Consider the following 13,798-nt stretch of genomic DNA (forward strand, 5'->3'; position numbering starts at 1 on the left):
AGTTTGGAAGGTAGGAGATGAGGTACTGGCAGAAGTAAAGCTGTGAGGGCGGGTCGTGAGTCGTGCTTGGGTAGCTGAGTTGGTAGACCACTTGCCCGTGAAAGCGAAAGGCAAAGGTCCCAAGTTCGAGTCTCGGTCCGGCACACAGTTTTAATCTGCCAAGAAGTTTCATACCAGTGCACACTCCACTGTAGAGTTAAAATCTCATTCTGGAAGCATTGAAACTGCTCTGAAAATCTGGAGATCAGTTTTCATGGTCAGAAGATCGGGAGGAAGAAGGAAAAATCAAGAGTCTCCCACTTAAATTGCTTTATATGCACACTCCTAGGTATTTTCTGGAAGTAACTGCTTCCAGTAATTGTTCTGCAATCATGTAATCATACAATAATGGGTCTCCCTATCTTCATATGGGCAATACATTACATTTGTTTATGTTGAGGATCAGTTGCCACTCCCAGCACAGTGTGTCAATCCTCTGCAGGACCTCATGCATTTTGTACTATTTCCTAACATTACGACATATCTGTATACAGCAGCATCATCTGTGAAAAGCCTCATGGGACATCCAGTGTTATCTAGTAGGTTATTTACATACATATTGTGAAAAGTAATGGTCCTATAACAGTCCCCTGGAGCACACGCAAAGATACTTTTGTATCTGAAGACTTCTTTCTGTTCAGAATAATATGTTGTGTTCTGTTTGCTTTCCAGTCCAGTCACAAGGCATCTACCTGCATGCCTGTATCTATTGATTTCTGTGTCTCATGGACAAACAGAGGGAGCTGGGTTTCAAAAAAATAATGTTTTTGGAACCATGTTAGTTCTTACAGAGGAGATTTTTCAGTCTCCAGAAATGTCATAATATGTGAGCATAAAACATGTTCCAAAATTCTACAACTGAGCAGCATCAGTGTGTGTCTGTTTCATGACCCTTCTTGAAAATGGGAATGACCTGTGTTGTTTTCCAATCAGTGGGAACACTTCACTCTTCCAAAGACCTAGGGTGCACAGCTGCTAAAAGAGGGGCAAGTTCCTTCACATACTCTATGTAGAATCATACTGGTATCCCATCAGGTAGGGTGGTCTTCCCTCTGTTGATCAACTTCTGCTGCTTTGCCATCGCATAGTCACTTATTTCAATATCAGCTATTCTGTCATTTGTGTAATGATTTAAATTAGGTGTTACAATGTGATCTTGCTCTGTGAAACAGTTTTGGAAAAAGATGTTTAGTGCTTTGCCCTTTTCTGTGTGATCCTCTTTTTCAGTGCCATTGTGGTCACAGAGTGAACATATGGCTTTGATATATTTACTGATTTAACATAAGACCCAAACTTACGATTTTCTGTCAAGCTGGTAGACAAATTTTACTTCCAAACTCTTTGCAGCCTTAACACATGGCTCTCTCCATATGCTAATTTTGGCTTCATTTGGTTTTTCTTTGTCTGTGAGGCTTTGGATACATTTAAAATTGCAGTAAAGCTCTGTTTGTTTTCATAGCAGTTTCCTAATGCAGCTGTTGAACCACAGCAATGCTCTTTAATGTTGCCCATTGATACTCAATATTGTTAGTACAGGAGATGAAATCTCTTTACTAATCAGTCAGGTAATCTGGAATCTGTTTCTTGTCACTTTTCATAAGCAGAAAGATCTTCCTGCCATTCTTTGTATTGCTATTTACAGCTGTTCAGAGATGCTCCAATGGCCTTATGAGCACTGATTCCATGTTCTGCACTAAATGATTCAAATACTTTGGGTGTGTTTGTCACAAGAAGGTCTAAAATGTTATCTCCAAGAGTTTTTACTCTGATTAACTCCTCAAGGTAATTTTTGGATGAAGTACTTAGGCAGTCAACATCTGTTTAGCACGTTTCCTATCTTGCTAATTGATGCCCCACCATATAGAAGGAATGCAGCTGGCCTGACCTCTTCGACCAATTCATGAGGCATCTTTTGTTGATGGCACCTGAAAGCTTTTGCAATTTCTTCCTTCCTGTAACCATTTTCTGGGAGCATACACTTCAAATTCTGAAATTCAGACTCTCGTTGGTCATTATAAGATATAATCTTCGTCCTGTGTACTAAAGTGTTCATGGCCATTTTCTTGTGTGTAGCATGGTGAAAACTGTTGGCAGTCAAGTACCAGTCAGTGTGTGTAGAGTTGCTGTACACTGACTTGCATCAGTGTGCTGATGGGAAACTGAGGTGATGTATTTGTTGTAGCGCACAACTCAAATCCACCAAGATATAAATGAAAGCTGCATGAGAGAGTGCTTGGACAAGATGCAGTATAAAGAACAGGGGTGAATTAATTGTCATGAGTTCAAACATAGAGTGAAAAGTGGTATTCCTTAAAACAATGACACCGAGGGATGGCAAGTAGCACTAGATGCAATGGCTGTGTACGCCTGGGTGCTTCATTCAAATTTTTGAAGAGGCTATTCTGGCAACCACTGAGGAAACTAGGTGCAATCAACTGCAGTTTATGAGGCACATATTGGACATTGAGTGAAAGCAGTATTGGAGGCTTGATGCTTGTAGTGAGGTGAGAGTGGCAGCTTCAAATGCACCAGTCCCTCGCACCTCCTGACATCACTCAGTTCTGCAGCAGGACAGAGTGACTATGAGATGCTCAACTTGCTTTTGGTGTATGTGTCACTTCATCCCTTTCTGAAAGGTTCCAGGTGCTGTTATTCCATCTATACAAGCAGAACACCAACCCAGCTCTTGCAGTCAGTGATTTTATCTACTGATGACGATTGTGGAGACAGCTATTGATAGCTGAAATGTTTCATTCAAGGTGACACAGCTTTTAAACCACAAAGATTTTAATGAAACAATTCAGATGGACAAATTATTCAATCTCAAGTGGTTATTCATATACAAAACTTTGGAGGATTTCACAAATTTTCTCTGCTGCAAAAACAACTGCTACTGTAGTAATTTTTTTCCCTACTACAATTTCTTTAGAAGATGTAAAAATAATCTTTTGAAACTTTAATAATTAATAAATAGTGACAGATTACTTACCTTTTCATACATATATCCATCTGTTTTATATGACTTATAATTTGATTGAACCCATGTTTTTGCAAGTTCATATGCATATTTCTGGGCTCTTGGGTATTCTGTCAGGTACAATCCTTGTATAATTATACCCTGCAGTGGTGGCCATGCATTTGGATAGTCCCACTGTTCTCCAGTATAACTAAGGGATGTAGGGACACCACCAGGATAATGATCAATTTTGTTCTCTTTGAGATAAGCAATTATTTTATCAATAGAGACTCGTTCCTGTAAATAAAATTTGAGGTATTAATTTGATACTTTACTCACCCATAATTAGTGAATGTGCTATAGAAGACCAAGGTATCACTGAATCTTTTTGTGGTATAAAATATTAAGTCTTCCACAAAGTTTACTATCCAGCTGAATGAAAGGATAGGGGTCAATTAATCATCACCAGTTCAAATGTACAGTGAACAATTGTATTCCATACAGCAATGGCTAGGATAGATTTTGCTAATTCAGATAGACTACATATTATGACAGCAGTTATATCTTCATATATGGTGGTTTATGAAAATAAAAAAATAAACTGGATCCATGTTATGCGTCCACATTGGAAAGAGGCCACTTACAACAAGCACAGGTGCTTTATTTGTAAATGTTTATGCCAATTTTAGTTAGTTCTTAATTAATGGCTTAATTACTTAGTGATGTGTGTCATTCAGTCCAGGAAATTTAGAGCAACATAAGTTTGGTGCTAAAAGTTGGAATCTAACAAACACTATGGCAAAATTTGCAATGGGAAATCTGGGTGTGTTTGAAATTTAACATTAATTACCTTTTAAGTTAATTTGTTTCAGTAAAATCAGAATACTATACTATAAAGTCTCAATCTCAGTCTTGTTTATAAGTTATTCCACTGTTATCAAATCTATCTATATGCTCAAAATGTTTTCCCCATTATGTACTGTAGGAGAACTCTCAAATAGGAATAACTTGGTTTCAAAGAAAACTAATTACATATTTGCATTGGCTGACATGAGACGCTACCAAAATAATTAACAAAAATGGAACTGCTAACTGGATAGATTCATGCCTATATTACAAACATATGTTACAGAAAGTCAAACAGAAAATAAAGACAGAAAATATTAGTTATTAGTAGTGGTGTAATATGAGCAGACAGGAGATTCCAAGTTGCTCTGTTTCAGTATTACAGACATCCTGAATCCTCATGTGTTATCTCTCGGCTGACCGTATCAGGGTGCCATTTTTCAACAGGATGATCCAAATCCCAACATGACACAAGTCTCTATGAACTGTCTGCATTACTTAAAGTACTCCTGTGACCAGCATGATTCCCAGATTTGTCCCTGATAGGACATTTGTGGGAGCAGCTCGTACATCATCTCTGTCCTGGTGTCAGTATCCCAGATATTGAGGTTCAAAATGGTTCAAATGGCTCTGAGCACTATGGGACTTAACATCTTAGGTCATCAGTCCCCTAGAACTTAGAACTACTTAAACCTAACTAACCTAAGGACATCACACACATCCATGCCTGAGGCAGGATTCGAACCTGCGACCGTAGCAGTCCCGCAGTTCCGGACTGCAGCGCCTAGAACCGCATGACCACCGTGGCCGGCTAGATATTGAGGGCCAGCTGCAACAGTTGTGAGCCAACTTGTCTCAGAGGAGGATATGACTGCTTTATAGCATTCTTCCCAGCTGAATCAATCCACACCATCATACTGATACATAGGCTTATACCAACAAGTACTTCATAAATTTGACTTAATTTTATAATCACTATAATAACGGCACATGTTTTTTTTTTTTTTTTTTTTTTTTTTTTTTAAATCAGGCAGTCTACATCAGATCATATGGCAACAAGAATGTCCACACTGAAATGGATATAGATGATCATGAGTCATTTGTAGCAACAGTGATTACCAAAATACAAAGGGCAACTAAAACAAGTAGAATGATTACATTCAGCATATGAGATTCAGAGGTATACCTCAATATGAAATGTGGAAGATTTAGTTCCAGACAGGATCACATACAAGGAAATTCATGCAAATTTAAAGGAATAATTGTTCATGCACTTAATTAATATGTACCCAGGTCCATAGTCCTTGATGGGTCGACCCTCCCTGCACTGTAGACAGCTACCATAAAGAAACTTCTAAGGAAAGAGATACAAGTGCATAATATGTTTTAAACAAAGCACCATATTTTATGGACTATAAGAGACACTTTTTTCTTTGAAAAATTACCTCCAAAATTCAGATGCATCTTATACTTTAAATTAATATAAAAACGTTTGGTGTTTGATTTAAAACTCCCACCAGTCTTAAAAATGGCCATGTATTCAATGCCATGGGAAACCTATCTATATCTGACAACATAGGAATCAACTGGCAGTTGTAGTGCACCAATGAGACGAATGCGAGCCTGCTAACACTGTACCCCTCCTGCCCTACCATCTAGCCTATGATGTGTCACTGCAGTCTGCAATGCCACTGAACTTTAACTGAAAGTGATTTGTGTTATCGGTAACTGTACAATATTTTTGTTAGTAGCTAGTTTCATAATGGACAAAAACTAAAAGACATTCATATGATGTGGAGTGTAAATTGAAAGTAATAGCATATGCAGAAGAACATGGAAACAAAGCAGCTAAGTGGCATTTCAGCCCTCCACCAACCGAAAAAAAGAAACATTCATGACTGGCGGGCTAATAGAGAAGAACTGAAAAAATGAGGAAGACTTAAACACACAAATAGAGGACTGAATGAAATGTGGTCAAAACTAGAAGATTGCATATTGAAATGGATTCAAGGACAATATCGAAACAGTATTGGAATTAATACAGAATTATTGAAATACATGCTCATAAGCCAGTGCTACAATGGAACTTAACAGACATCAAGAGTGGAGTTGGTGCTACAGGTTTATGATGCATCACAGACTTAGCATGTGAACAAATACCAAACTATCTCAGGAAATGTCACTATCACCATCCTGTTGCTTTATTAAAGAAATTAAAAAAAAAAAGAAAAAAACAAGTGTGGAACTAAGTCAAATAGCAAATATGGACAAAACTCCTCTAAAACTTGATGTGCTGAGTAACAGAACTTTTACCAAAAAAGATGTTAAAAGTTTTTACTATAAAAACACGTGAAATGAAAATATGCACTACCATATTTACTTGAATCTAAGCTGCACTTTTTTCCGGTTTTTGTAATCCAAAAAACCGCCTGCGGCTTAGAATCGAGTGCAAAGCAAGCGGAAGTTCTGAAAAATGTCACTAGGTGCCGCCCCAGCTAACTTCTGCCACCAAATACATGTAGTGCTACACAGGCATGCTTTGTAGGCACAAAGATAAATACTGGCACCAAAACCTCTGCGTAAGTAAATAAATTAAAAAAAAAAAAAGGTGGAAGATGAGCTGTTTTTCTCCACTCCGAGTTTCGACCACTTCATTTTCATACATTATCCAGCGAAGTAAATACAAATTCCATATTGCCATTCTTCAAATGTAGCAGAATTTCAATGTACTATGAAAATCTGACTGGCAAGACTGTTTGGGATGTTTGTCAATATGGCCATCTCTACGTTCTGAATTTTTTCCTACCTGTGAGAAAAGATGGTTGCTAATAGGAACCTGATGAAATGTGAATCACATGTATTATTCTCTTCACCATAAGAATAATACAAATATAAACATTTTGCCATGTATTCTTTCATGTTTGCTGCTATCTCATTTAAATCCTGTCTGCCTAATAAACTACGAAACTAGAGTGAGACAACAGCAAACGCGGAAGAATATACGTACCATGTCATGTTTATATTCATATTATTCTTATGCCTAATAGTGATACAGTCAGAAATGAAGCACGGCAACTGACTAGATTTTTAAATCTAAGATGACTCTAATTTCTCTGCAGAATTTGTTGTACTAAATAAGTGGCCGCAAAGATTTTCAAACAGAGAAAAATTTTCGCCTAACTCTCGTTCAGAACATGATCTATCATACGTAGTCTATTATTTGGTTCTTGTTGATCATTATCAAAGAAAGCAGCAGTGTAAGCAATAACAAATAGCAGCCTCTTGCCACTGTTTCGCTAATGAGACAATTCCTCTTTTTTTTTTTTAAATTGCAAGTGGCGGTAGTGTGCACAAAATCAAGCCATGCCAGGAGTGGCGACAGGCCGTAAACACTCATTATCAGAATGCGACAAACAATGCATGACACAGGACTGTAATGCATTTTCAGATTAGAGTGGCGTAAACACCTATAACAAAGAAAACGGCAAAATAAGCAATTGATTCAAACGAGACGAAGCACGTGAAAAAGGAAGGGTACCCGTATAAATATGGACGGAGCACCTGACGCATAGCAATGGCTACCTGGTAAAGCTTAACTGTTAATCTTACGACTCGAACCAAACTACTGCAGCTGTATCGTCATTCATTTCACCTAAATTGTGTCTCATATTACAATGGACAAACTTTGTTTCGATTTGGAGGTGCGGCCTAAAACTGTTCTCTCCCCTTGAATTTCGAGTCTCAAATTTCAGGTGCAGCTTAGATTCGGGAAATTTTTTTTTCCTTTATTTCAAGTCTCATTTTTCAGGTGCAGCTTAGATTCGAGTGCGGCTTAGATTCAAGTAAATACGGTATACTGTTGTTCTTCCATGATGCGGTGATGGTACTAAACTTAATCCAATGATCGTTTCATTTTTGAGTGGAAAACAATGCCAAAACCTTCTGAAATATTGCTAGGTGTTGATCACATACATGACAATGGTTGGATGGATAAGGGTGATATGAAATTATGAATTAACAGATTTTGGGAGAGAAGGAAAGATGCTTTATTGGAGAAGATTATCTTCTTGTCCTACATCAGTTTAAAAGACATTTTGAAAATACTGTGAAAGAGAAATTGAGACAAGGAAATGTAGAGCTTGCTGCTATTCTGCGAGGACTTACTTCTCAAGTGAAACCTCTTGATGTCTCAATAAACAAACAATTTAAAGTACATATGAGGGAGGAATGGAGCAAACGGATGATGGATGAAACCCAACATGAATTTGCACTCAATGAAGCATTAAAATGATCTACAATCAAACAAGTATGTCAGTGGATAAAACATAAAACAGTCGTGGTCTAAAGTGACAGAAGACATTATTGTTGAACCTCTTAAGGACAGGTATACAGCAAAATGCATTCCTGTACTTAAACATATATGTCTCCAAAAATATCACAACTAAAATGGTAAAACTTGAGACTATTATGTACAACATAATGCTTGATATTCTGTGCAATTTTTGAAACTTCCTGGCAGATTAAAACTGTGTGCCTGACCGAGACTCGAAGTCGGGACCTTTGCCTTTCGCGGGCAAGCGCTCTACCATCTGAGCTGCCGAAGCACGACTCACGCCCGGTACTCACAGCTTTACTTCTGCCAGTATCTCGTCTCCTACCTACCAAACGTTACAGAAGCTCTCCTGCGAACCTTGCAGAACTAGCACTCCTGAAAGAAAGGATATAGCGGAGACATGGCTTAGCCACAGCCTGGGGGATGTTTCCAGAATGAGATTTTCACTCTGCAGCGGAGTGTGCACTGATATGAAACTTCCTGGCAGATTAAAACTGTGTGCCCAAACGAGACCCGAACTTGGGACCTTTGCCTTTCGCGGGCAAGCGCTCTACCATCTGGGCACCCGAAGCATGACTCACGCCCGGTACTCACAGCTTTACTTCTGCCAGTATCTCTTGCCCATGAAAGGCAAAGGTCCCGAGTTCGAGTCCCGGTCGGGCACACAGTTTTAATCTGCCAGAAAGTTTCATATCAGCGCACACTCCGCTGCAGAGTGAAAATCTCATTCTGGAAACATCCCCCAGGCTGTGGCTAAGCCATGTCTCCGCTATATCCTTTCTTTCAGGAGTGCTAGTTCTGCAAGGTTCACAGGAGAGCTTCTGTAAAGTTTGGAAGGTAGGAGACAAGATACTGGCAGAAGTAAAGCTGTGAGTACCGGGCGTGAGTCATGCTTCGGTAGCTCAGATGGTAGAGCGCTTACCCGCGAAAGGCAAAGGTCCCGATTTCGAGTCTCGGTTGGGCACACAGTTTTAATCTGCCAGGAAGTTTCATATCAGCGCACACTCCGCTGCAGAGTGAAAATCTCATTCTGGAAACATCCCCCAGGCTGTGGCTAAGCCATGTCTCCACTATATCCTTTCTTTCAGGAGTGCTAGTTCTGCAAGGTACGCAAGAGAGCTTCTGTAAAGTTTGAAAGGTAGGAGATGAGATACTGGCAGAAGTAAAGCTGTGAGTACCGGGCGTGAGTCGTGCTTCGGTAGCTCAGATGGTAGAGCGCTTGCCCGCGAAAGGCAAAGGTCCCGAGTTCGAGTCTCGGTTGGGCACACAGTTTTAATATCCCAGGAAGTTTCATATCAGCGCACACTCCGCTGCAGAGTGAAAATCTCATTCTGGAAACATCCCCCAGGCTGTGGCTAAGCCATGTCTCCGCTATATCCTTTCTTTCAGGAGTGCTAGTTCTGCAAGGTTCGCAGGAGAGCTTCTGTAAAGTTTGGAAGGTAGGAGACGAGATACTGGCAGAAGTAAAGCTGTGAGTACCGGGCGTGAGTCGTGCTTCGGTAGCTCAGATGGTAGAGCGCTTGCCCACGAAAGGCAAAGGTCCCGAGTTCGAGTCTCGGTCGGGCACACAGTTTTAATCTGCCAGGAAGTTTCATATCAGCGCACACTCCGCTGCAGAGTGAAAATCTCATTCTGGAAACATCCCCCAGGCTGTGGCTAAGCCATGTCTCCACTATATCCTTTCTTTCAGGAGTGCTAGTTCTGCAAGGTACGCAAGAGAGCTTCTGTAAAGTTTGGAAGGTAGGAGACGAGATACTGGCAGAAGTAAAGCCGTGAGTACCGGGCGTGAGTCGTGCTTCGGTAGCTCAGATGGTAGAGCGCTTGCCCACGAAAGGCAAAGGTCCCGAGTTCGAGTCTTGGTCGGGCACACAGTTTTAATCTGCCAGGAAGTTCATATCAGCGCACACTCTGCTGCAGAGTGAAAATCTCATTCTGTGTGCAATTTTTGTTTGAAAATGCTCAGCTACAAACATTTTATAAGGCTTTGAATTTTTAATTACCATTGTTTCTATAATGTACCTTTCCTTGTAGACTAATCAAGCAATAAAACTGGAGGCTAATAAAATGCAACAGATTTTTGCTTAAGGTCATAGTTGTTTTGAAATTAATTTTTCAGTTTTGTGTCACTCAGGACTGCTCCATTTTTCTCAAATTTTGAAGGAGAAATTTTGTCAAAGAAAAGATAATGGAACAGTGCTGCACAGTATTATTTAGTAAGTAATACTTAAGGACTATGCTACATTTCAGGATGTTATCTTTTATAGTTCCTGAAAAAAGGATCATAATAGCTCAAAAAGTTGGTTTATGGCAATCTGCATTTAAAGTTTTTATTTCAATTTTTGACAATATTTCCGTACCACTATGGACTAAAGCTAACCATATCCAAAATCTTTATTATCTTCCTGGACTAATCTCTTTCCCTGTCTCCTTTTCCTAGCCAGCTTTTGCAATTTTTTTTCGTCTGCTTTAGCTTTGCCCAGTCATGCTTCATTGATGCTTCTGAGTATCTTCGTGTGAATGCACCTGGATGGAAGCCTATCACTGCAAACATTAAATTCTACCTACTTTTCTATTATTGAACCCAGACAGGCACTACATGCAGCTATCTTCACAACAACTGAGGACACATATGTTGTTTTTGGATAACACATCCACATAAGGTGGTTGAAGCTCTTATTTGTTTTCTGTGTTCTCCCATTTTCAGCAGTTCAGGATTGATCTGGGTAGCTGAAAGTTGGTTTAATAACATCTCAAACAGCAAGTGGCAAACCATGTTTGTGGGTTATTAACTTCCATTGCTTTTGCCTTAAGATATTTGTACCACAGTATGTCACAAATGGAATGTTGAGGGTTATCACCTGTGAAAAGTTCATGAACGAAAATTGACGACATGGCTTGCTGCATTGTTTTCACACTATGTAAGTTATCCCTGATAGCTTATCCATAATATATTTGTAAAGTGTGTATTCCCTTCTCTGTCAGTCTATTGACACCTCCCAGTAGCTTTCCAGCTTGTAATTTCTTGGTTTTCATTTCTTTCTTCAGTATGAGAAGTCTGTCAATTAATCTAAATCCACTGCAAAACTCATCTTTGGCCAGTACACCTTTCCTTCATTAGTCTTTTTCATCAGTGATTTTGTCAAAAATTGTTCTTCACACTTATCAGCAGCATTTGTAACACTGTTAGTTAAATTTCCTGTAACTCTTACATGTGAAATTCAATATTTCCTCACTTTTCTGAATATGTATCCACTGTTATGACCCATTTCAAGCAAAACAAATTGGTACAGGCAAAACTAAAACCTGAGATAAGTTCCTAACACACAGTATTAAAAAAATACATTGTAAACAAAGGAATAAGGAAACATACTCTTTCTCTCAGCCTTCTAGACTCATCTACAGTTCGTTTCGATTTTGTGAATGAAAAAATAATGCACAAAAATTTTCTAGTGTAGAGAAGGTGTGAATCACAGCATAGAAAGAGGGGGCATGAGAGTAGCAGACATCCAAACAAAGATTTTTAAAACATATTTCTAGCCAGAATTCAGTTATGAAACTTTGACATGCTACTCTTAAAGAAACAATAAAAAAATCTTTTTTCTGTTTTCTCCAATTTTGCCCTACATCTGACCTTAAGAAGAGTGGACTGGGTAAACCTCTTTATGGCATTGAAAACCCTCATACACCAGGTGTAGAAGCATAAAACCGCAATTTTCCTAGAGATGGTATTAGCCACTGTGGTGTTAGCTGCCAGTGTAGGCCCCATGACACTACGTCTGCAGTGCCATCTGCTTCCTGTAACAGCTGACAGGTACATATTAATCAATGCCCCAAGTTTCATAGATCGGTGTCTGTTTTAAACCCATATACATGTCAACTAAGAACTACGATTTGTGGACAGTGCTGCTTATCTGTTATCATTTGAAGAAAACTGCTGCAGAATTGCATCAAATGCTTGTCAAAGCTTTTGGTAAACATTCTCTTGGGAAAATACAGTGTTTCAAATGGTTCAAAAAATTCAAAAGTGGTGATTTTTATGTAAGAAACGACGAGTGTGGGAAACCAAAAAGTTCAAAGACAACAAATTGCAGGCCTTATTAGATGAAGATGATACTCTAAACTCACAGGAACTTGCAGAACAATTGAATGTGACACAAAAACCTTTTTCTCTTCAGTTGAAAGCTGTGGAAAACGTGCAGAAAGTGGGAAAATGGGTTCCACACGAACTAAATGAAAGACAGCAACCAAATCAAAAGACCATTTGTGAAATACTGCTCACCAGATACAAAAGGAAGTCATTTCTCCATTGAATAGTGACAAGCGATGAAAAATTGATACATTTTGAGAATCTTAAGCATTGTAAATCATGGATAAGCCAGGCAAACCATTGACATCCACTGCAAGATCAAACCACTTTGTAAAGATGTGTGTTTGGTGATATCAGAAGGGTGTCATTTATCACAAGGTGCTACAATCTGGTGGAACTGTTAACACTGATTGCAGCTAACAGCTAATCATCAATTTAAATCAAGCATTATGTGATAAATGACCAGTATATGGGAAAAGACAACACAAAGTCATATTGCTCCATGATAATGTCCATTACACATAGCAAAATGGGTCAGGGAAACGACTGAGGCATTCAGGTGGGAAATGCTTGGGAATGCAGCTTATTGTCTGCACTTAGCTCCATCCGATTAGCATCTATTTGCATCACTGGGACACGCTCTCACGGAACAATGCTTCAGTTTGTATGAAAATGTGCAAAAGTGGCACACTGACTGGTTGGTTCACTTCAAAAGAAGAACTGTTTTTTGGTGTGGCATTCATAGCCTTCTGGAGAGGTGAGAAAAACATATAAACAGCAATGGAGATTATTTTGAGTAAAATATTGTTCATCAGTTTCAAAATACAGACGTGTAATTATTGCAATCACATTCCGGTTTCATACTTCTACATCTGGTACATGAAGAGGACAACAATGACGATGAAGAGGAAAAAGAAGAAGAAAGTTCAGATGATGATTTTCAGGGATCTTAAAGGTCAGTTTGGTTTTATAAACTAAGAAATTTTTTGGTATGGGTTTGCAAACTTATAATAAGCACGGGAAAAATATTATTTAAAAAATTCCTTAAAACTTAAGGTGCATCTTTTAGTCCATAGTGCCTTATAGTCCATAAAATATGGGATAATGTTACAGACAGTGATGCTGAATAAAATGCATTTAAGTGTCGAAGCCTTCAACAACTACTATACAAAAATCTTATCGAAATGTCTCTACTAAACCCACAAAATACTACTCATTTGTAAAGCTATTAGTGGAACCAAAGTTAGTGTCCAGATACTTGTAGGTCTCTTATTCCCACATAATCATGGGTGAGACAGTCTTCTGACATACTGCCGTTTGAGTCTTGTACGGATTCCCAGATGGAGGACATAGTGATAGACATCGCTGGGGTTGTGAAGCAGCTGAATGGGTTGAAAATAAATAAATCGCCAGGTCCTCATGGGATTCCAATTCGGTTTTACAGAGAGTACTCTACTGCACATGCTCCTTACTTAGCTTGCATTTATCGCGAATCTCTTGCCCAACGTAAAGTCCTGAGCGACTGGAAAAAAAGTGC

At 39.0% G+C, this 13,798-nt stretch overlaps 1 protein-coding gene across 1 annotated transcript in view; it reads right to left on the reverse strand.

Moving 5' to 3' along the window:
• LOC126262786 (trehalase-like) overlaps positions 1-13,798 on the reverse strand; it is a 366,709-nt gene that overhangs the window by 97,988 nt on the left and 254,923 nt on the right. Inside the window, exon 5 of the mRNA XM_049959607.1 lies at positions 3,029-3,292. Coding sequence (XP_049815564.1) covers positions 3,029-3,292 — 264 coding nt within the window. The remainder of the gene's footprint in view (positions 1-3,028; positions 3,293-13,798) is intronic.

The sequence above is a fragment of the Schistocerca nitens genome, chromosome 6, assembly GCF_023898315.1.
Source record: "Schistocerca nitens isolate TAMUIC-IGC-003100 chromosome 6, iqSchNite1.1, whole genome shotgun sequence".
Taxonomy (NCBI): domain Eukaryota; kingdom Metazoa; phylum Arthropoda; class Insecta; order Orthoptera; family Acrididae; genus Schistocerca; species Schistocerca nitens.